Source organism: Halictus rubicundus, chromosome 7 (genome assembly GCF_050948215.1).
Source record: "Halictus rubicundus isolate RS-2024b chromosome 7, iyHalRubi1_principal, whole genome shotgun sequence".
Classification (NCBI taxonomy): Eukaryota; Metazoa; Arthropoda; class Insecta; order Hymenoptera; family Halictidae; genus Halictus; species Halictus rubicundus.
The window spans coordinates 11640374-11665542 of record NC_135155.1 but is presented as its reverse complement, the minus strand read 5'-3'; the positions used below and the strand labels follow the sequence as shown (position 1 = coordinate 11665542).

The following is a 25169-nucleotide window of genomic DNA, read 5'->3' as shown; positions in this document are numbered from 1 at the left end:
TATCTCGGACAGCGTAATCGCGGTCGCGCTCGGTCAGCGGGACGCTTGCTGCCCGCCGCAAGAATCGAGATCGATCTACGAGCCACCGGGAAATCGTAAGCTGCGACCGCCCGCCGCAACTATTCCCCACGGAGCCGTTCACAGTCTATCGGGACCAGCTGATGCTGCTCGATCACGGGATTTTCAAGACGGTGCACCACCGACTAAACTGCGTTCCCCGGAACAGCGTGTCCCCTTACCAACCAACGAACCCGAAGAGAGAGAAGACGCAGAGGAACCGTTGTTGAGGATCGTTCGAAGATCTCCCGTCGTTTCGCTGCTCTGCTCCGGTTTCAAGACCTTGTTCGGATCGCGAAGCTCGGTTGCGAGATTTTAAGGAGCCTTCATCCAAATTGCCTCTTCAGAAGTCGTTGTAGTCTTTTCAGCTGGATCCTATCAACGGAGACGCGACACAAGCGACCGTTAACGTTCGTCGCAAGATTTTCAGAGTCGCTCGAGTCTCCCGACGTTAGAAGAATCTTGCGAGGCTGAATCGCGGATTCCAGAGAAACGAGGAGCCTAAACGTGATCCAAATTGCGTCTCCAGAAGTCATTGTAGTCTTATCAGCGAGGACGTGACATAAGCGACCGTTAACGTTCGTCGCAAGATTTTCGGAGTCGCTCGAGTATCCCGACGTTAGAAGAATCTTGCGAAGCGGAATCGCGGATTCCAAAGAAACGAGGAGCCTAAACGCGATCCAAATTGCGTCTCCAGAAGTCATTGTAGTCTTATCAGCGAGGACGTGACATAAGCGACCGTTAACGTTCGTCGCAAGATTTTCAGAGTCGCTCGAGTCTCCCGACGTTAGAAGAATCTTGCGAGGCTGAATCGCGAGATTCCAAAGAAACGAGGAGCCTAAACGTGATCTAAATTGGGTCCCCAGGACCCTATGACACAGAGGGGACACAACAAAAGCTGCCATTTAACGTAGGATTCTAAATAAGCCGAGAGTTTGAACCCGGATCGAATCAGACTCGCACAGACGAGTCTCATTACTATCTGCCAACGGAAGCGCGGAAAAGTTGGAGAAGCTGTTCTCGAGACTGGTCGCGAGATTTTGCATCGTTCCCCGAGAATCAGATTCCGCGACTCTATTCGGCTCTCGCGAAACTCGATCGCAGGTCCTTAAAGAGCCTGTTGAGGTTCACTGGAGCTTGAACTCGATCCAGATTGGACTCCCGTAATATTCCCGGAGTCTGGCGATGTAGCTGAAGGAAAAGATGTTCGTGCCGGGCTGTTCGAGTTTGGTTGCAATCGAAACCCGGTCTGAGTCGAGCGGTCGAAATTCTTCCGGGAGATTCGGAAGCTAAATTACAAACCAGGTCTCCAGAGAACGTTGAAATCATACCCTGAAAGATCGGGACAGCCACCAGGCGAAGCTCGACCGCAGGATTTCAAAGGAGGTCCGATTTTTCTCGGAGCCTGTCCCGAATTAAGTTCGAGAGGAAGATCGAGAGGTCCGCGCACGTACGCACACGCACACACCGGTCGGCGACGTTCCGAAACTGGGTGACCGATCGAACTTGGCACCGCATCCTCCCGAAACATCGAGCACGCCTCGATACGATCGACTCGGCGCGACTCGTTCCTCAAACCGAAGGAGGACTCGTCTGCGGAGCGACGGCCACTCTCCGGAAGGAACGGAATGATGTCAGTGACTCCGCGTGAATCGAAAAGGGACGCAAAGAATCACGGTCCGAGCGTCGAGTTCGGTGTGCAGGACGAACACATGCCAGGGAAACCGGTGTCGAGACGACACTAGAGCGTTTCGGTGCGTCGAAAGAGAGAGAAATAGAGGAAACGAGGGGGTTTTGTGGGATGTTCCAGTGGAACGGTGGTGTCGCTGGACGCTCTGTTTCTAGATCGTTGCTAGAGATCGGATCCGAGATACCCGCCTGCGATCGATGCGGGAAAATCGAAGGTGATCGGGAAGCTTGAAGGAGCGATTAGGCTGTATCGTGGCCGGGGGTTGAAAGGTTATTATGCGGTTCGAAGACGATTAGCGGGCAGAAGGAGCGAACGGAAGCGGCGCGGCGGGGATCCGGAAGAATGCAGCGGCCGGGGGATGCACCGGGTTCGCGAGAAAATGCGCGATGAGGAATGATCGATGAAACGTCTCTGGAGCGTCGAGGAAATTACTTTAACGAGTCCCGCCTAATGCATCGCGAACGACTTTGCGGTCGTCAGCGCGGCCAGAGGCATAAAAGCGTCCACCTTTCCTCTGTCGTCGTCCCCGTCTGCCACTGTCTCCGTTTAACGCCGTCGTCGTTGTCCCCGTGGCCGTTTCAGCGACGATTCACACGAACTAACGCCGTCGCCGACGACGCGCCATCGCCACGCAACGAAACGAAACGCCACTGCCGTTGATCGCAATTCGCAATTCGTTCTTTCACCGCGGGAAGATATCGGGCCGGTCCCGCCGCGACACAGTGCGCCGGTTGTTTGTTCGGGTTTTCCATGAAACTAGTGAAACAGTGCTGTCGTGTCGTCGAACGCGGAGGAACTGGTTTTTCGACGTGAACAGGACTCGCAAGGATCTCTCTTGTGGGAGATGCCACGCTGCCGCGACGTTCCGAGGAAACGCTAGGAGATAGAACTGGATGCGAGACACTCGACGGAACGCCGGGAGATGCGCGCGAGATAGTATATCAATATGTGAAAGAGCCTCGCCGAGGAAAAGCGATGTCTCCTTTTCTTCCCATACTCATCTGTTTTATCCTTTCTTTTGGTAAGTCGAGACGCCCTGGCGCACAGCGCTCGAAAACGCGAAATTTAGCGACGTTAGTCTCGCATTGACTTATGTTGAATGCTTATTGCTTTCTAAATATCCATCAACCTTGAAAATGAAAAAATTAATCAAATTTAATAAGTACTGTTACTGTAATAAACGGTGAAAGTTGGATGTTTTGAAGATAGCCTTTCTCATGGAAAAAATTGATTTTCTTCTTTGAGATGCCGTGACGATCCTTTTTAATATTTTCCCTCCAATTTCTTTTGAAATGAAAGGTTTATCTTTGAGCTGTAAATTACATTATATACATTATATTAAACATGTTATGCCAAATGGAATGTAGAAAATTTTCAAAATTCTTAAGACCTCGCAAGGAATATCTACTGTACCAGACGAGATCATAGAATTTTACAAAATGAAGTATTTTCAGCATACTTTCTTCTACACAATCATGTAAGAATTATTTCCCATCTCGTCCCACATCACAAGTTATTATTGTTTAAAGTCGCCCGCGTTCGTGCGGCTATGCGCATAGGTATACCTCAGTACACTTTGTCCATTAGTTCAGTATATCTTCTAAGACAGAAGAGATCATGGAATTTTACAAAATCGAATATCTTCAGCACACTTCCGTCTATATAATCGCGTCTATAATCTATAGAATCACGTGTTATTATTGTTTAAAGTTGTGCATAGGTTCTCGGGTTCTACATCGGGACTCTTTGACGACTAAAAAACACTTTAGGCACTAAACCAAATTTTATTTAAACAGCGATTTTTCAAGAATTTTAGAAGATTCTGCTGGACGCTTCTCGATGACAGTCGAAAGATCTTCTTATTGTATTCGCTTATTTTTCATTCTTCTTCATCTTCTTCTTCTTGAACAGTCTCTAATGTTCGTGCACTGATTGCTCGCTCGGTTTTTGTTTTGGACTTTGCTGCCACTTGAGTTTCACTCGCAGTCGTATATCTTAAAAGGAATAGGAAAAGTTGCGACACCATTGTACGGAAATAAAACGGAAAATAATTGAATAGAAAAATATAATTAATTAAATAGACTCGAAGAAGCGTAACGTTCAGCGTATCGAGCTGGAGCAAACGGCGGCAGCGAACGTGTTAATAAGTTTCCGGTAGATAAAGCGGCGGGGATCTTCCCGGGTAGCTTGTTCCCATCGCTTCCGATTTCCGTCGAGGGGGTGTCTTAGGTTTTTAATTGCACGCCGGCTAATTGTTAAGCCGTGCCGAGTCGAAACGGATAAGTAATTCTTTCGAGGACGGAGATTCTTTTCCTTTGAATTGCAAATCCGGCGTTTAGCTCGCGCCCCGTGCCCGGGCTTGTATTATTCATGACATTCCGCTCAATTGTATAATAGCAACACTTTGACGGAACATTTCGTCCCGCGGCGAGGGCGGTACACACGGCACACGACACAGGACATAGAGAACGGGGTTCAGACCCGCATATCTTTCGGCTCGATTGAATCCGATGAACCCCCAGCCCTGAACGAAAGGGAGCCGAAAACTACTCGGCAACTCGCACCCTACTGCCAACGAAACTGTTACGTCGTTTCTCTTCCGCGGATCGACAATGTAACGCGCCGGAAGAATTTCAGAGCTGTTTCGTTGCTCCCCGAATCACGAGATATGGTCCCTCCGTTGTTTCCTTAATCCATTTGCATCGTACCAAAGCTGGAAAAATAATGTCCGTGTACAGCAACTTCGTTTTTTTTTTTTTTTTAGCGAATTTAACACTACCGGACGAATCGAAACGATTACTTTAGGCTCCTTATTTCTCTGGCACAGAAACTGTGAAGATACTTTTCTTGAATACCAAGTGTACTCTTGCAATTATTACAAGAAATTGATAATGAGTAGACTGCGGATCTTTATGCAAAATAAAAAATATTTGCATTGATTGCAAGACCCAGGAGCGAAATAAAAATTTCTTTCTTCTTTTAATTATTTTATTAAGCTGAAACCAATACGTCAGTGCCTGTAAATCTTTTTAATATGTCCACTGCTTTAAATTGTGCTTACCCATTTTTGTCATAAGTGCATAAAATCAGCAGTCTAATAATGAGCGACTATCTATCGTCGAACTCCGTTTTCTTAGCTCTGCACCTCCGATATTTCTTCCGAAGAGGCAAATTATAATAATTAATCTGAAATTCTGCACTTTTATCGTGTTACTGGAATTTCTTTCAGTTTCAATTTTATGTCAAACTATACATAGCGTACGTTGACCAGGACGCCGATAGGATTGTTCCAGTTTAAATTGAAAATTCATTGCGTTTCGTCAATGACGTTTCGCATATAATGCTGTCTCGTATCGATACGATATTAAACCTTCATTCCGACGAGTGTGTCTTATAATTTCGTCGAAGCGAAACTCTGTTTCTGTTCAAATTGAAAATTTCGTACCTCATTCGCTTAATTTATGGAAATGCTTGTTACAATTAAATGATTCTACTTCGCATACAAAGCCATTTAATATTAACGCAACACGAGGACCCCCTCCTGAAAATTGTCTGCCTCTCTCGTATAATTTCGTCCAAGCGAATGCTCAATTATTTCTGTACAAATTGAAAATTTTATGTGCCATTTGCTCGATTTAGAAAAATTCTCGTTACGATTAGCGTTTCGCGTGTAACAGTGTTTAATGTCGGCACAATACGCAGGCATTCGCCTCGACCAATTATCATTTGGTTCGAGTCAAAATCATTTTCTTTTCGTTTGAAAATTTGCGCTGTTCGTTAACACTGACGGACTTCAGATTCTTCATCCGACGATTGTTCAGACTGTAAAGATTTCCCGACACAGACACGAATGGATCGAATGCAGTACATTAAAATGAAAATACAGCTGGATTATTTTCAATTCATTAAGATTATTAACACTAAACGGTCGAAATGACCGGTATTATACTTTATAATTATTGAAACTATAAAAATTCATTTATGGAAAATAGTGGAATATATCTCCTTATCCAAGCATTCATTATATTGAAAATTACGGGCAATCTCAATAAATTGCCACTTTTATAAGGCAATATTTACCAGATACTGTTAATGCTTGGTAGGTTCAGTGTTAACACTAGGTTTACGGGAAAATGATGGTTTCTAATATTTTTAATTTACGGTCACTGTGATTGCGAAAACGTGTCCACGAGGAATTATTCAACAAATCTATTTCTTTGTGTTTATACTGTTCAAAAAAGTGGCTAAGAATTTGGATAGATATAATCTTGTTATTTTGATAAAGTAATGTAAAATGTGTTCTTGTGCTTGGAAATGGACATAGACAATTTTCATTTTCCACAAAAATCAACAGAACGTCTCATTCTACGGGACAATGACTTTTAGTGATGGGTTGCCTCCAGTCCTAAGTATCGAAAGATGGTTGAAATCGCTCTGTTTCACTTACGATGCGGTATAAAGTTCAACAGCGGGAGAAAGCACTTATTCCCGAGAACGTTCCTCGTTTCTTATCATTATACCCACCGGCGCGGGAACGCGGATCTAGAGTTAAGTATGCCTAGAGCCGTTTGGTTCACCGGTGAAAAGCTGATAGCGTGTTTCCCAGCGCGGGCGAGTGAAAAAAAAAAAGATAAAAGTACGGGGTTGTGGCCTTTTCCACGGAGCACGTTGTTGTTTCAGGAAACGCGAACGAGAACGAGAGAAGTGAACGAGAGTGAGTGTGTGAGAGAGAGAGAGAGAGAGAGAGAGAGAGAGAGAGAGAGAGAGAGAGAGAGAGAGAGAGAGAGAGCGGTTCGGGAAGTGGGTGTATACCGTTTCAATAACGCTTCTGCCGTTTATCCCTAGCGTTACTCACAATATACTTTTATACGATTGTCCAGGGGATCCTGTGAAGGGGGTGTCACGGCCCGAGAAAACAGAGAGAACAGAGATAACAGAGGGGGTGACGATTTAACGCACAAATAACTTGCCGTCCGTCTTTAGCCCGCGCTCCCTTTTCCTCGCGCACCTGCCGCCGTCGAGATTCTCTCTGGAGAGCTCGCCCCGTGAAAAGTTAGAATAGTTTTTCTCGAGGAGCTATGATTGTTGCGAGCGTAAAAGGAAAACACGCCCTGGGAACCCGATTTTACAGGATTGTCTCGCACCTTCTTTTCTCTATCGTATTACTCGCCGCCATCCTACAGTCTCCCTCTCTCTATCTCTCTATCTTTCTCTCTCTCTCTCTCTCTCTCTCTCTCTCTCTCTCTCTCGTCTCTGCTCTTCTGTGTTCCGTTTACATTCTCTCGTTCTCTTAAATTATTCCACCCGCTCGCGATAATTCCTTTACAAGCATTTAAACAATCCCTCATTGCGATCGGTCGAGAAGAAAAACGCATTTTCGTCGACAGTTTAAATGAATTCACCGAGACGGATTTGCTCGTCCTGTGATTCTCGGAATAACCCGTCGCTACAAATTACTTTGAAAATTTGCAAATTTAGTGTTCAACCTCGGGTTTCAGTCGTGTCTCGCGATCGCGTGGAATCGAACAATTATTTGCTGACACTTATAGACGGCGGGTCTTTACGTGAACAGAAGTTTATTTTCTCTCTTAACAAATTCGTAAGCAAAACAAAAGGAAACTGCATTAAACTTGAACGATAAAATATCTACAAATTTTCGCGTCCCAGCTCTGTAGCACGCTACAGCAATTTTAAAAATCACATAGTAGTAGTAGTACTTTATTTTGTTCCAAATTCACATAGTCTCCTCCTTCCTTCCTCGCGCCGCTCCTAACCTGAAAATCACATAAAATCGGAATAATTATGAAAGAAAAATGGAAAAGTGGAGATAGCTATAGGTAGACTGCTGCGAGACATCATTCTTATTACGAAGGTCGTGTGAAAAATTGGAGTACGCGGTGAAGAGGTTCACTGGCGAAAAACTTGGAGGACGATTTCGAGTAACATAAAAAAAGAAAACAAACTGTAATTGCCGGCGTTGATTGGTGTCGGACGCAAGTGACGATTCAAAGTGCACGTCTCGTTTAATCCTGTCGGATTTACATGGGTGGGCCGGAGGGGAGGGTCTGAATATCGAATCGACGAATTCACTTTGATCGATCATCCATAGACCGAGTCGGCGGGCACTGAATTGCCAGTACAAGCCAGACTATGAGCCGTTTATACGCCGATCGAGACCGTTCGCTGTGGCGTTCGCGTTTATGACGTTGTACCGTGAAACGGCGCACCTAATTCCAACACCTCGACCCCGACGCCCACGCAGACGCCAACGGTTCGCCACCTGGCCAAGATTTATCCGCGCGAGGTGCTACCTTTGCGGAAAACCCGATACACGTCTCGCGCCTCTGATAAGTCCGATTAACAGCTAGTCTTCCAACACTATGCAACACAAATTTTCCGAGATAACTTGTACAATAACTATAAAATGTTTTGATATAGAAATAACTGTGTAAAATGTTATCAATAATTCCACGTCAAACATTTGTTCTGAATTGTACTTGGAAATTTGTCTGTTTTTTCAATTTCGGATTCTCGGTCGTCCAACAGTGAGCATTATGTCGATCACACGTGATGTTATTATCAAAACTGGATTCACCTGTCCATAATATTTTTCTATAAAAATTGGAATCGTTCGTGTCATTTGCTAGGAACCAATGACAACATTCAATAAGTTGTGGATAATCAGATTGCCGGAGACTTTGTACTTTGTGATATTTGAAAGGTTTGTAATCGTACAGTTGTAGAACTTTATGTGTTGATGCAATTGAAATATATCACGTAGTCTGGCCACTTTTCTTATCGAAGTAGATGGATCTTCTTGAAAACGAAGAAGTATTTCTAATTGTTTGTTTTCTGAAAGTGTGACTCGACGGATCCTCTGAAGTTTTGACTCTACTACAGATCCTGTTTCATTGAAACGTTTATTCAGATGGAGAAACTGAATTTCGCTAGGTTGTACTCTCTGTGGATATCTTTCTTCGCACACTAGTTTACTTTGTCTCTTATTTTTATTACACTCGTAAAAAATACTTAACATATCCACTTTTTCCTGCGTAGAATAACGATACATAATGATAACGTACGGATTGCCTGGTTGTTTCGCACAACTGTACTGGAACTAAAGAAATAAGCTTATCCTTTCAAAATATAAACATTCACACAGTCAGCGGAGGTCACATTGAACACGAGATATAGTCTTATCACTACGACATACTAGTAAATACAATATTACGAAATGTTAAATCTATTTCTTTTATTTCTGCTCTTGTATGACCCTGAAGACCATGGTATACTACATGGTCGAACTCGTCTCAATGTCTGATCTCATTTGACTGAAAAAATGAAGGTCACATTTGTTTCTAGAAAAATACTAAAAATTCAAAAAAATTGAGATACGCTATCATATTGCTAGTAAAATATACTGCAATCACCTCCCCTTCGGTTTTTTCTAATGTTTACCTTTTACGAAAAAAAAAACGCTGGTACAAATTGTCGCGAACACCCTGTACGTCAACAATACGGCTCTTGCCAACGTCATGTATCGTCCAGGAGCCGTGTTTATGGTTACACTCCTCACCGTCCAAGGCCTTTCAAGCATTCGGGGTATATGTACAGGGTGGTTGGTAACTGGTGGTACAAGCGGAAAGGGGGTGATTCAACGCGAAAAAAGAAGTCGAAAGTATAGAATAAAATGTTTTCATCCGAAGCTTCGTTCTCGAGAAAATCGAGTTTGAAAATGCAGCAAGTACGCATGCTATTCGATAGGAATTGTCTGCCGCGTCTGTTCATGACCTACCAATTCTACTTCCTGCGCATACTAAAGCACGCGAGCCCGACGGATCTTTAAATTCGATTTTCTCGAAAACAAAACCTCAAAACGAAAAATTTTTATTCTATATTTTCGACTTATTTTTTCGCGTAGAATCACCCCCTTTCCGCTTGTACCGCCAGTTACCAACCACCCTGTATATATACGGGGTATACCCCGCGACAGTGGGAATAATCACGCGACGTTTATCATCCAGGCGACATATATAGAGAAATCACTGTACGTCGAATTTCTAGCTTCAGGAATTCTGTTCCGCTTGAACTGTAGGAGCTAAGGGAACGAACGCGTTAATTTTGTCTGGATGTAATAATTTCGCTTGTATCGATGTTTACACAAATATACGTTTCAATTATTGGCCGTCGATTAAATTTACAATGTATGTACGACGTTTTTAAAAATAACGGCACATCGCTAATCATCGAAATCTCGGATCGCAGGAACAGAACGAAAATGTCGAAGAAGGCGCGTGGGGGAGGGGGGGGGGGGGGCAGGCATTTGAATTGCTAAGAAATCGCAGCCTTCTGGATGAAGGATCGTTCACGAACCTCTCGGAAACTATTCGCCTCCCGATGACACTTTAAACGTCGCATCGATCAGCGCGGATTCGATTGTCGTTTACGTATTGTCTCTATGATGTGGATCGAGGGTCCGACTTCGGTAAAGTTTCCCCTCCTCTCGCGCCGCGGTGTTCTCTCGCAGACGACGACGAAGACGACGCGCATGGTTCGATCCGAGATTGAAGCCAGGGTGCGAGTGTAGTCGGCGTTCTTGAAAAGTTTCGCAGCCGTGATCGGAAACGATCCCGGCAGATAGAGAGGACGAAAGAACCACTTAACCATTTTCCAGCGTATCTGGCCGATCTGATTCAACGTTTTCATCGTCTGCTATTATTTCACTCGGTGACCTCCGCCACCAGCGTGTCCGTAAAAGTCACATAAAGAACAATTTATTTAATGACACTAGAACAGGGTTTGTTCCAACTAGACTTGCGGATCTTTATGCACAAAATGAAAATTGTCTGCATCGATCACAGGAAATGGAAACCAAGTGGAATGTTATTTCTTCGCTTGCCAATTTTAGTAGATGACAAATTGTGGTATATTGACGTTTGAAATTTTTTGAAATTTTCCTATAATTTCAAATGTTATCTACTCCATTTTTCCGGTGCAATAATCAGAATAAGGATAGGAATAGGCAGAATATAGGTAGAGTAGTCAGGGTAGGGATGGGTGAGTCAGAGAGAGAAGGGGAGAGGAATGCGTGGATAAGATAGTTATTTTGTAGTAATTATAGGTTATTGTAAACCGAGTCCAATTCTTGGCCGTAAGGCTGAATAAAGCAATATTATTATCTACTCCATTTTTCCATAGTAATTACATCGTGGACTTTATGCGTTCGTGGGAAAAATCGGTAGGTCAGTTTGTAAACGGAGAAAAATTGACCGAGTATAATTGACGTTCTTCGGAACCGGCTTGTTCTCCCGACGTGCGCCGGCGTTTCGTCTTGTTCTTGGAAAGATACGCTTTATCTTGTATTCGAAAACACTTGCATCGCGTGCAGTTTACATCCATTTTGCGAGGCTCGTTTTACCAGGCGCGGCGCACCAGTCGGGACGTGTATAAATCGAATTTCTTCTGGCTCGCCCGAAGGCAACTGCGTTCCACGTTTTCTTGAAAGCCTCTCGGATCTCCTTACGCCGCGACTCGGAAAATATTTTTGCATTACCATGCCCACCAATAATACCATCTAACAACATATTCTCATTCTCCCCGTTGCGTCGGGTAGCTTTATATTTTCCGCGGCCGACGTACTCCACGCGCTCGAAAATATTTCCCGGAGGTCGATCAACGTCAATTAACGCGTTCGATCGGTAACGCGAAGTCAGACGAGTGGCAGCTGATCGAAATGTATTTTTATGCGATTCCGCGACGGACGATGAGATACATGTCGGTGGATTTTCTCTTTTGTTCAGGTATCCTCTGAACGAGTATGATTAACACTTTCAGCGCCGCGTCACCTAGAAATTGGCGATGGAATTATTTATCGAGATTTAACACACCGGGTTCACGGGACCCGTCGAAATCGACGCGTTCTATTATTCTTAATTTCCGATTGTTGGGAGTGCAAAGATGCATCCACGAGGAATTATTCGCGAAATTGATTTGTTCGCAAAAGATTTGACTCACCGGTAAAAGATTGATACAACGGACAGACAAACATTCTATTCGATTCGGAATCGTTTCATCGAACCCGAAAGAATGAAATGAGATCGGATGAAATGTAAATAAACTTCCTGTGTTGACAAAATGGATGCGATGAGATGGCACGAAAATAAGATTGTTTCGATTCCTCGCAAATACGGCACAGAATGAGAGAAAATCAAAATAAGGTCGTTTGTAAATATGGAACGATACGAGAAGAATCTCGAATAAAATTCTGTGCGTTGCTCACAGGATATGAAACGATACGAGGGGAATCTATTAAAAATACGATCGTTCGCGTTACTAGCAAATGAGAAATAAGACGACAAAAAAGTGACCACCGCAGGCAACGAGCTTCTTTCCGTCTCGGATCGATGCAACCGTTCGTTTGCTTTTCATTGCTCACCGGCGGGTCACCAACTTGCACGTTGCCAATTCTTGCTTTTCCTCCGCGAACGATTTACGATCGCTTAGGCGCGCGCCATTCAACTCGGCGAAGGGTTTTTTAAACACGCCGAAAGGTTTGCAATGTTGCAAGAAATATAGACCGCTGCATTCGCGAGAATCTACAGAATCGTTCAATGGAAAACTTCATTCGTATCAATTTTACGATTGAAACAGAACGAATCGTTCGTACATGGCATTGTTTAAACGTAACGAAGCATGTATAATTTTACAATAATATATACAGTGAATCCTCGATATATGTCAACAGCACGGGTCCTGCAAGTGTCGTGTATCGTCCAGGACACATACCCGAACCGTGTTATGTTTACACTCCTCGTAGTGGGGATAACTCCGCGACATTTACCATACAGGTGTTGGTGACGTATACAGAGAAATCACTGTACTGCTGTACTTGGGAGGCTCTGCTCAAGTATATTACTCAGCTATTGAGTAAGACTCATTCGTCTGGCTTCTATAATTAACCTTAGCACTCCTGGGGCTCCTCAAACCCATACTCTTCTTTACTCATTTCTCCTAACAAAATTGTCCTGCAAAAATACTCTATGAATATTTTACAATGCATTTAGATGTACATTTATAAAATGGAAAGTAGATATATAATTCTCCTCTCTCAGAATAAATGTTCACTTCTGACTGCATACATCAGTTCTGCGATTCAATGCTTAGTTCTGGGATTATTGTAGGAACTATTAGTTATACCCTTCTGTGCACTGTAATTTTTCCCCTATAGCAACGGGACTTCGGTTTGTCAAACTGAAATGTACAAACGACAGAAAATAATTTTTTGAGAATTTCTGTCACCCAAGAAAAATTGAAATTAAAATGTTTCCAACCTGTGGGTTCGAGGAGGAGCCCCCTCCCTTGGGAGTGCTGGGAGTGAGAATTCTTTGAATTGAAAATTGGATTAATTTGTCAAAATAAAGTATCTCATCGGAGTCACAAAGTATCACGTAGAACGAAATGAAAAGTCGTTGCCGGACAGCGTAATTCGTCGAAGCGCATCCCCGTGCGCGGACTGCGTTTCACAAAAGGGGTGCAAGGAGATTGAAATTCTGTTGGGATCGAACGTTGAGGGATTTCTTTGGCGAGCGAAAGGGACGAGGGGAAGAGCGAAACGGTGGGACAAATACGGGACAAAGTCTGAAGACTGAAGCGGAAATGGAAATTATCTTAGCCGCTCGTAAAAGTCGCGCTCGGATAGAAGGGGTAATGGAAACCAGAGCGGAACGAAAGGGATGGAACGAAATAGGATTTTGCGGTGGACAACCAAACCGGACCGGTGGCGTCCATTGTCGCGCGTAGTTAGAGCTGTGACGGACAAACGTTCACGACCGATCGTCGGAATAATTGCGAGAGTCGTCCTGCATGCAGGGCGGCGAGGTTTCTTCCTGAAAAGTTTTCAGACGAGGAGGGATGACAGCGGCAGCAGACGTGTCCCGTCGTTGCGCCTGTGTCGGACTGGCTGCTGCGCGGCCAACGGAAAATCCGCGTCACCGTTTCCCAAGGAGCTTCTTCCCTCGGGAACTTCTCTGGCTCTCTACCAGTTATTACTTATTCAACCATATTGCGGCCACTTCTTCTCCCCCCCCCCTACCACCCGGTTCCGCGCAGATAACTTCCACCGACCGGAATTCGATGACACGCGTCGTTGCCGAATCGAGGACTGGGAAACTCACCGTCTGCGACCTGTGTGGTGGATTGGATAATTGAGCTGTTTGAAACGAAGTCATTCGTGTGTTCCGACTGCTCCGGAATGTTTAGAATATTTGTTGGTTCGATGAAATGGTTGATATGCTTCCGTAATCCTGCTGCGATCCCCTTGATTCAGCCGTGGTACAGTCTTCTAACACGTCGATGTCATGAAAAATATGGGTAAATTATTGACTGAATAAGAAAACGTATCAAAGAGAACTTGGCATGGTACCAAGCAGATCGCACGATGCAATAGCTTTCTTTTTATCGTTCCTCTTTTTTTTTTGAGATATAACCTTTCAATTTTTTAAATTGGATATACGATATTTTTACCGGATTTCAATCAAATGTCTGTTTCGAGGTAACGAAAAGTATGTGTATGTTTCAAAAGCCACGTGAAAAAATGTGATTTTAATTTCTTTTTTTAATTTTTAATTCGTCGCGTTCAAGAGACTCGCCCTGTATATCTTGTAATAGGTCCGGAGGACCTAGGAACCGTTTCCGAACAATGCTTGAACAGTGTGAACAACGCGAACGCGCCTAAAATAATATCGCGCCCTGGCAGCCATTGTAATCCCGCCAAGGGAACAATAAAGTAACACGATCATCGCTGCTAATTATCATAACGTTTAACACTAAACCTACCACGGCCGGTCAAATTGACCTTTTCAAACTTCTGCGTACAATTTCGTACATGCAACATTATCACATCGCTATTTATCTTTACGACTTTTCTTACAGTATGTATACAATGTATTTTTCAATATTTATTTCTCGTTTTATTTTTTTCCCCCCAGAAATATACAGGGTGTTCGTTCGAAAACTTTCCAGCCGAATATCTCGAAAAGTATGAAAGATATTAAAAAAGTGTAAAACACGTGTCCAAGGATTTCGAAGGGGAAAGAGGGGGGCAGTATCATTTTCTTATTTTGGTGACGTTTTCAAGGTCATTTGAAGGTCGACTTTATTTTTTCAAATGGAAACCTATAGTCTTCATTATGGGATCTTATTGTACGTGAAAAGACCAGCAATTTTCGTACGATACTTTTTTTTATCCGCGCACTAGTTTCGTTGTTTTTTGCTGTACCCCACCACAATGTAAATATCAACCGTAACCTTCTCTTCTGTATTCAATTGTAAACCATGTGGTCGCTAATGACCTAGCTGTTAATGCGACCACTTTAAAGTAAACTATATATAATAATAATAATAACTTTTTTAAGGACGGGTCATTTTGACCACGTACGGTAGGAACAGGTATACAAGAAGTGTCGGTAGGTTTAGTGTTAACGAGATTAAATATTTTTCATGAGCTAAAGACGATTAACGCGGAGAAGAACGAGAGATAAGGATAAAAATCTCTGTTAAAGAGAAAACGCGCGCATGAGAGAAAATGGGAGAGGGGAGGGGGGCAGCTACGGATCCATAGATTTGAGCAGAAAATTAATTTCCTGAGCAGTCGCCGGCTCACAGATTATTACCCGATACACTACCTCCGCGAACTTACTTGACCCATTTCCAACGGGAAAACCTGCACAGTGTAACACACGCCAGACGATTGTCTCGATTGTATGTACATACACACGCCTGAAACGCGAAAGAAACAAAGCCATAAAGAATCCTGTTCGGATTAATCGGGCGACAGAGTGCGAGATGAGAAAGATCAGTAACCAGAATCATCGTGGGATTAAAAAATGACCAACCACACCCGTTCAAGTGACGCGTTTCGGATTAACGAATATATTTATTTATTCGAGCACGCGTTGCATTCCACGGTAAATCGATCGTTTGTTACGGACCTCCGATTTTCGGGATTTTTGCACATTTCCCCGGGAACAGGCTGTACCCATAAATTTTCACCAGAGAAACAATTTGCCGGGCTCGGACGAATTTTCTTTTCCATTATAAAATCAATTTTAAATGCTGACAATTATAAAGGAACGTGTGCGAAATTCGTTTGGCAGACTTTCGTGAATTGAAATCGTTTGGAATTTCATTTTAACACTTTCCCTCTGGCAACCTCGAAAATTCCGTGAAATCGGAGTAATTCATTAAACGAGATAAAAACGTGTCTCTCCTTTTTTAGGAATCGATTCGCACGAGGATATAATTTGAACGAATGCAGGGTAAAAAATGTGACATCGGTCGTTCGATGGAGGGTGATAGGTGCAGCGTTAACAAGATGTAACAGCGTCACAGGAAAGTGTAACTCTCGGTGGGAATCGATAAAATGAAATTGCTGCGGCTCGCGAGAATTTCGCCGCTCTGTTCTCCGAATTTCCGAGCGTGGTTTCGGGCGTGTGCAGCGTCAGGAAAGAAAGGTTTTTAGAGTGAGCTCGTCCCTCGTGGGAAAATTGAAGGATCTCCGGTGGCGCGGACCCTTAAACTTTCGAGTTGGAGCGGGCACACGAGAGTTAAGACGAGCCGGCTAAGAGCGCCGCGAGTAACCACTACGCAACCGCCTCGTCTCTCCTCTCCTCTCCTCTCCTCTCCTCGAGCTGCGTCGCACTTCGACGAAAATTAATTCTGTCCCGAGACAGGCTACGCTCGAATTTTCCTCGCCTCGACTTTTCCCGAAATTCGCGGCAACTCGACCGTGACACGAAATTGCACGAGCGCTCTCGAAAAAATATGTAATACACTGGCTCCGGAGCGTATTCCAACAATAAATCCTCAACTTTTGTAAAACCGTCGACGCTTGCGCTGTCGCGATTTTGTCGAAAAGCTTCCCGAGCCTCTGTTTCAGCTACACACCGTTCGTTTCCCTTGGAGATGGTCGCGCGCGACATAGCAACCGAGAAACTAACGTACAAACCTCTCTAAAAGCGTTGGAACATTTTTTCCGTGACCGAATCTATCCGTAGATTCAAAGATCGAAGTTTCCGCTTTGCAAAGACTAAAACTTGACGTACGATTCTTTTTTTTTTTTGCTGTTTTATAAAAAGGAGACAAGTTTGGTCCTACAAAGGTTTACTTTATATTTTACTGTAAATTTGGCGGAGCACCTCAAAGCTCGATAACACAACCCAAAAAGATCGTGTATCAACTTGTGGAAGCTTCCATTTTCAAATCTATGGCGGATTCGCGGTCCAATCTGCGCCATTTTCAAGAGAAACCGTGGTCCGACAGAGTCTAGACGTTCCGAGCTTGAAAACGAGTCTCAGATTACAGTGGTACGATCCTTTTTCACCGGATGATATTTTGCATCGTCCTATTTCCTGTCTGAATTAACCCCCTTGCACTATAATACTGAATCATACTCGTTTATGAAGATTCTGAACAGAGCCAGCCTCGTTTATCGTCCAAGGAGACATACCCGAGCCGAGTTATGTTTACACTCCTCGGCGTCCGAGGCCTCTCGAGCTTCTAGGACCTTCGCGGGATACACCTCGCGGCAGTGGGGATAATTCCGCGACGTTTATCGTCCAGGCCTTGGCGACATATATAGAGAAATCTGTTAATCTGTTTCGGAAATATGTTATTGATTTCCTTTAAACAGAAATACAATAAAATTCTCTTCTGGCGTTCTTAATGTACAGCTATTGAAGAACATATAGGCACAGAATAGATATAAATTTTCTTCTTTTTTCAGGAAATGACGAATTAAAACAAAGTTCCAGTCACTGAAACCGTGAAATAAATCGTAGTGCAATGGGTTAACGCGAGTCTCGTGTCGCATTGCACCTGCGAGCACATGAAAACTGTTTGAAATACACTGAAAAGAATCCACTGAACGTCGGGAGAATCTCTGTGTGTGTGTGTGTGTGTGTGTCGAATCCGATTGTTGGGGATAATGAAGAGTAACTATCGAACTGGATGGCACTCGGAAAGCGATACGGTTTTACCGCGAATCTGATGGGACATATTTTAAGGAACTGCAGCGAATGAATTTGACGCATGCATTGGGGGGAGGGGGGGGGGGTCGTTTATATCTAGAAGAATCGGTAGTTCCGGCATTTTCCTTACCCACTATTCTTCGTACCGGCATTGTTCCGACGGCTTGCGATTGTCGTGCAAAACCCCATTCTTCATCGCAGCCGGACCATTTGTTTCGAAAGTGGATTACGTTTGTTTCCTGAAAAGTAACAAAGCTGTTATTCTCATTCGATTAAAGTTTTAAACGTTTCCCGACTTGTTGGAAAACATCCGCGAGAGCACGGTAGCCTGCCCCTTTGTTCACGCGAATCGTTGACGAGCGGCCAATCGTCCCGGGCTTGTTAAAACTCTTTCCCGCGAACTTCAAAGTGGATTTTGCAAAATTAGATTCAGGAATAGAAGGACCTCTACGCGGGGCGAATTCGCGGGAACGGCGATTCGTTCGATAACGAACCCGATCATTTATTTTCACCTACCGCGGACCAGCTGGGACCAGATTAAGCGGTTTCGATTTTCAGTTAGCCGGAAACTGATGAGTGGAATCTTTTTTTACGTTCTTGCTCTTGGTTAATGGGTCGATTGTTTTCGAAGCAAACCTTTGGTTCGTTAGAATCTGGTCTTTTTTTTTTTTATTTTTGTAACGAGCACTACGAAACACCCGATGTATTAAGAATTCTCTCGTCAATCTGAAACGTGTATTGTTGTATTAAAAAGAATCGGAATTTTGTCTGAAAAAAATCTGAAAAACATTCGCAAAGAGTCGAGATGTTGGCTTGCCGTCAAGTGACAAGATACAAGTTGATTTTTCGAATGTTGTTCGACGGATGGGGGAGGGAGGGGATGCGCGATGTATCGGTGCACCGATGCTCGTGTGAATCGTCGACGGGAGCGCGACATCAATGAAAAAAACATTTCCGGGGCAGTTTCGTTGACAGGGAGACACGCGCGCACCGCGCACACACGATGGGAGTTTAAGAGGAGTTGGGCGGCGGTGTCCGCGAGGGTAACAGCGTGTAACCGGACCAACAGTTTCGGGAGCATCGAGCTATTTTCCTCCTATTCCAGCGGGATAACATCCATAGAGTGCCATTGTTCGCGAATGATCGACTCCCTCTTCCTCTTCGCGCGCCATTTGCCAGCCCCAAATTGGTCACCACCCTTAAATTATACAACGGAAAACGCAAGCAGTCGTTTTTGAACGCATTTTACCCCTGCCGCGACACGCTCGCCATTTTATTCGCGAATGTGTGTTTCGCGTCCGCAATTTTCACGCCGGATAAAACGCGGCGCGACACTCGGCCCCGATTCAATTGTGGAAATTCGCAATTTGTTTCGCGCGTAGCCCGCGGCGAGAAGCGCGCAAGACGATTTCCGCAGAGCCTGTAAATCTCTGACGCGAATTAATATCGATCACCGCGAGTCCGCGCCGGTACTAATTAAGTTTCACGGTGAAAAGGATTGTTCGAATGAGTTTCTGCTCTGATTACCGGACAACCGATACACAGGGTGTCGCATTCGCCAACAACCTAATACAGTGATTTCTCGATATATGTCGCCAAGGCCTGGATGATAAACGTCGCGGAATTATCCCCACTACCGCGGGCTATACGCCGTGAGCGACCACGAAGCTCGAGAGGTCTCCTGGACGATACACGACGCTGGCAAAACTCGTGTCGTTGACGTACACTACCGCTCAAAAGTATCCGGACACTTGCGAAATATGTATTAGCATTGCATAAAAGTTATTGTCGATTTTTATTAGTGTCTTATGCGATATCTAAGGTACTAAATTAGAAATTGCGTGTGTGGAACTTACCAATATTGCACTAAAATTAAATACGAGATTCATCGACATATCCCTGCGGAGTGTCCGGATACTTTTGAGTGGTAGTGTACATCGAGAATTCACTGCATCTCTTCCAATTGTGGAATATCGAAAAACATATTTTACACGTAATTTGAACGATACCAAGGGGTCGATGTCCTGCAGGCGGTTCCCCTCATATGTTTGTCCTTCAATCGACCTTGAACTTTGGAATTTTCGAGGAAGATTTTTCAAATCGAGCAAGATATTTGAAAAAGCTTCCTTAAGGAAAGTACAAACAATTTCTTTTTACTGAGAATTGTGAGATCTGAATTCTGGATGCGCATTGAGGAAAGGTAGTGTCGCTCTTCGTAATACAGTAAAGTTTCGATCTAAGCCGAACGGAGCTACACGATATTAGTCAGTTCGCCTATACCACGTCATCCGATACCGGGCCGGGTATATCGGTGTGAACCACTGCTAATCCAATTACAAAACTTTTGTTATTATTAATTATACCTTTATGAGACTTTCGCCAACTTATTTGTAGCATTTTTCTGATTAAAATGATATTGACATGATGATTGAACTAAACACGATACAATTTGAACTGCACTTAGTGGTTTAATTGACGGTATGCAGTGTGTTCTACGCAGACCTGGGCAAAATTTCGAGAAAAAATATTCAAGATACTATCTTAAATAGTATAATTTCATGTGGTTCAAATAAAATACCACTTCAAATAGAACGAAAAATTTCTTATGAATAAAATAATTTATTTGCATGATTATAGGTATTCTTTGGTTTGGTTCTCCGATTTCTATTGGACGATTGCAAAGGTTCATGCTCGATTTTTCAAAGACCTCAAGACGAGAAAGGAGTCTACCAGTTTGTCGAATTTATTTCCAAATCCAGCGGGAACTTTTCGAATCATCTAACGGTAGGGAAGAGTGACAACGTTCTGAACAATCCTGATCGGAATCCTCGTGTAACGCAATAATCTGCTCGAGATCTGGAATAAACCGGCGACGAAGAACGAAATCCTCTTTGGTCCCGCTACAAAAGAGCCATGAAATCGAATTTCCCGGATAATTGTGCACGATGTCGAACCGATCGTGAGTCGGAGATCGAGGATCGCGTTGCGTTACAATCTTCCAGGAGGAAGCTTCTGGCGTTAGCGTGGAACAAGCAACGAGGCAACGAGGCGACGAGATCGCTCGTCGAACAGAGGCTTAATCGACGCGAACGGGCGAGGAGAAATTTAAATAAACCGAGGCGTGGGATTTCGGCAGCGATCGTTGCTCGCCGATTTCGATCTGGGGATCGAGCGAATCCGCCGGGGATCCATTTGTTTTTCGGCCGGGAGAATAGTCCGGGGGCCCCCGGTAATCGTGAATTCGATCCTCGGAATCCGATGAAGGGTTCGAAGCGGAAATCGAGAGGCGCGTCGAAATCCCGGGGATCAGACCTGGGTGCGGGAACGGGATCGGGAGCGGAGTTGAAACCGAGTTGAAACGGAGTTGAAACGGAGTCGAAACGCGCGGCACAAGAATGCCCTAGCGAGAGCTTTTCTTTGCGCGACTGCTCTCCAGAATCAGCCGCGTGCACGGGAGCACTTTCGCAATGGAAAATTCTCTTTCGTTAGCTCGCCAGACCATGCGCCCCTCGTATACCACGCTTCGGAGCTTTCCAGTCCGGGAGTGGTTAAGACAAGTTCACCCTAAGTAACCACCGAGCAAGATACACGCTTGCTTTTCCACCACGGACACGCTCGTTCCGACCTCTAACCTGCGTTTCTTCCTTCCTTCCTTCCTCGCTTCCGATAGCTCTTAGCCTCTGCTTCGTTCCGCGTCGAATTCGGTCGATCATAAATACAGTGCTGCGAATAATTACAAGTTCAAGCTGATTTCTACCAATTTTCCTGAATACAATGATGATCTATCTCACCAGACTGCGGATCTTTATGCAAAGTCAAAGCTTTCTATCTGAATATTTTCGAACTGGGTTGAAATAAGAATTTAATTTCTTTCTCATTATGTTTAATAGATTGGAAATAATGTTAACAGTACCTTGAAATTCTTCTAATGTTGTTACTGTTCGAAATTACGCCCACTCATTTTTGTCATAAACGCATAATAAAATCCGCAGTCTACTTATCACATATTTTAGGCTCCAACCTTCTACTTTCGAGACTCATTGTTCAAATTTTTCTTAACGTGCTGAAGGTATTACTTTGAGAACAATACGTGCAGAATAAGTTATAAATTGTTTATCTGATAGATGTGTTATGTATGGAGAAGTTTTCTCCGCGTTCATTTCGATTAGAATTTTCTAGTCTCTTTTCCTGGGAACGAAAAGCGTCCCAACAGGACCCTTTTATTTATGGAAAGGTACCGTATGATTTCTTAACGTGAAAATCTCTAGAACCCGTCAATTAAGTTTCTCGTGGGAATAACCTCTTTATTAACCCCTTTTAACAAAGATCTAACTGAGGCCCGTTTTTAATTAGAAGCGACAAAAAAATGGGTAGTGTGACCCTACGTAACATCAAATTATAAGCAGAACACCCCATTCTGTTCTGGGGATATAAACCCGTTCATCTTCATTCTCTTCGGTTGGTAATTGTGCAGTCTCGTGTCACATTTGTAAATCAATTATAGTGAGATCGGGTTAAAATCAAAGTTTAACCTTATAGATTCCGTTAGTTCGGTGAAACTTCTATTCGGCATTTAACAATTACTCTTAGACCTCGCATTGTCAGTGCGTCAACACCGAGCATCAATAGGTAACAATACTTTCATTGTATATTTTACAGTTACTTTTAATTCGACACCAACACTTGTAACAACATTTAATTCAGAATATATTCGTCTTCTTTGGTAAATCGCGCAATAAACCCTTCGTTATTGCCCAATATCCTAACCCAATAATTGAACATTCCCACACGATACTAACTATCCTACCGGCTCCCTGATTTCGCATCAGGTTCGTCCGCGATAAACCATAGTCCAACAAAGATTTCTCCAACCTAGTGGCTCCCCGATTCCGCATTGGGTTCGTCCACGAAAACTATACCATCCCAGCGGCTCCCCGATTTCGCATTGGGTTCGTCCGCGTGCCTAATTAATTTTGGCCCGTAACACATGCAAAACGTATGAACTTGTCCCACGTCGAGAATAAAAAGAAATCGTTCATACTTTAACGCGAGGACCCATTCGAACGACTCGTGTTCGAGTCGTTGGATACGACGAGCTTGGGACGCATACGAAATACGATAAGTATTTCATTTTCTCTGCAGAGGTGCGATAACAGATTTTTTTTTTAATGAATTAAAAGCGACACGTAAAATTGCCCATCTCGTTCCGATATGACGCGATATCCCCAGCCGAATTTCTCTTTAGCACATATTTTTTAATTATTCGGGAAACGCGAATGCTTTCGTTTAATATCGCTGCTTTTACAATTTCCTCGCCATAGTAACAGCATTCTATCGATCCGATTTGTTCGTAGCGCAATTTACAGAAACTGGAATCAAATAAATAGAAATGGATTCAATGGATCGAGCGTTGCACGAAATCCTAAATAAAATGGAAATTGCGTTGTAGTTTATTAAATTTTGTACATCGCGGATATCCTTGGGATAGGGGGCGCCATTAGCGTATGACGTATAAAATCCGCAATTTTTTAATTCCTGTTTCGAAAGCCGCTGATATATCGTGAATATATTTCACCAGGCTTTCGCTTGTGTATGCACCAAACGTTAAGTAATTACGCTGGGAAGCCGAAAAAGCATGCGAAACATCGTCATTCTGTTCCATCGAGATCACGTTTATGTTTCTTCCATAATATAACGTACCAATGTTCTTACTAGCTCTGAAAGGAGTAACAAATACGCGAATAAAATATGTTCTTTTCTACGTCGCCTTTGCACAGTGAGTCCAAAAACTATTTGAACGCTAAATTTCTTATTCCCAAAAGATTGCGATAATTTCGTTGAAGCTTGCAGTCTCTACATTCGCAACACTTCCTAGGATTCTGTATTCTTTCCAGATACTGTAAAACGTTTGATTGCACGTCGATTAGCGCTGCGGAATATGTACTGTTGTAAAATCGAATACCATAAATGAAACTCGATGATCTGATGAAACAAAAAATGGCTAAAGTATTGTCCCCGAATCGTTCGTCGCGGCTAATCTAGAGCACCGTGCGAGGATCAACCGCACAAAATATAATAGGCAGAGTACTCGTTCGCTGTCCACTGAAAATCCTGTACTCGTTTCGCCATGGAAAATCGCTGGAGAGAAGAATCGATTGTTTGGACGTCCGTTCCGAATAGTGCGTCCAGCAATCTCGAGCCGATTATGCATCTTTTCACGAGCAAATAGCCGAGGGAAAAATCGGCGAACGACAACGGGTGATAGTCGTTCCGAAACAATTCAATATTCTCTACACACTATGTCCTGCCGGTTTGACACAGTTACGCTACGGCCAAGTGGAGAATTGAAGTCGATGAAAGAACGTTCCATCGTGTGTAAAAGAGAGAGAGAGAGAGAGAAAAGAGGAAAACGAAATCCAAAGTAAACGAGAAACAACAAGCACGGGTTTTTGTTGAGTCATCGGAGAGCACGGCGCACGGCGGATGATAGCCGGTTAGGCGATCGCGTAAATCTTTCAGCATTTAATCGTCTTAATAGCTGTATGTCTTCCGAGATTGGAGAGACGGTAGTTCAAACAGCGAGACGTTCCTCTCGTAATGAACGCGCGTGCAACGACGGAAATTTACGAAGACGTCGACAGCGTACTTCTTCCTCTTCCTATTCTTCTTCTTCTACTTCTTCTTCTTCTTCTTGCTCTTCTACTTACTCGGAAACATCCCAGTCGAAGAGTCCGCGAGTAGACGTATTTTAATTCTTTCGAAAGTTTGTAGCTTTCCGAAGTGTACCATGTCCCATAGCGCGCCGACTTTACGAAAGCTCTCGAGAGATCGCTTAAACGAATAGCAGCCAGTTAACTCGAGATTATTTAATTCTCCACCACCACCACCACCCCTCACCCTCGCTTTCGACCCGTCTCTTCTCGATTCTCAATTTTCCCTATTTTTTCCCACGGCAGTGTTAGCGAGATTAAATCCGGAGGACTTCGAATAATAAGAATACCTCGACACCGGCTGGCAGGAACTCGGGAAATTCAGGTGTTTGGAACTATAGCGAGAGGAATCGGACAGGTAGAGAGTAATAGTGGACTGTATGAAAGGACAAATAGTGTATTAAGAATAAAGCGGAAAGTATACATAGAAAGCGGTGAAAAGCAGAGGTACAAGAAAGCGGAGAATATGCAGAAGTAGGTGATACAACGCACGAATTTTTACGTTGATATATTCATTGTACTAAACTTAATTAGGATCTGTAACATGCAAGACAGTTGGAGGATTACTCAGTATCGTACATTCAATTTTTTGCAGTTTTTATTTCATTAAATAACTTACTTTGATCTTATGGAATTTTTGGGGTTTCTAGTTTCGCGTTCAAAGTGTTAATAACTGAGAAATGAAGC

At 43.6% G+C, this 25169-nt stretch overlaps 1 protein-coding gene across 1 annotated transcript in view; it reads left to right on the top strand.

Annotated features, from left to right (window-relative positions):
- The first annotated feature begins 731 nt into the window (after positions 1-731).
- The window catches only part of LOC143355535 (zwei Ig domain protein zig-8), a 44972-nt gene continuing 20534 nt past the window's right edge, over positions 732-25169 (top strand). Inside the window, exon 1 of the mRNA XM_076790427.1 lies at positions 732-2768. Coding sequence (XP_076646542.1) covers positions 2723-2768 — 46 coding nt within the window. The 5' untranslated portion in view covers positions 732-2722. The remainder of the gene's footprint in view (positions 2769-25169) is intronic.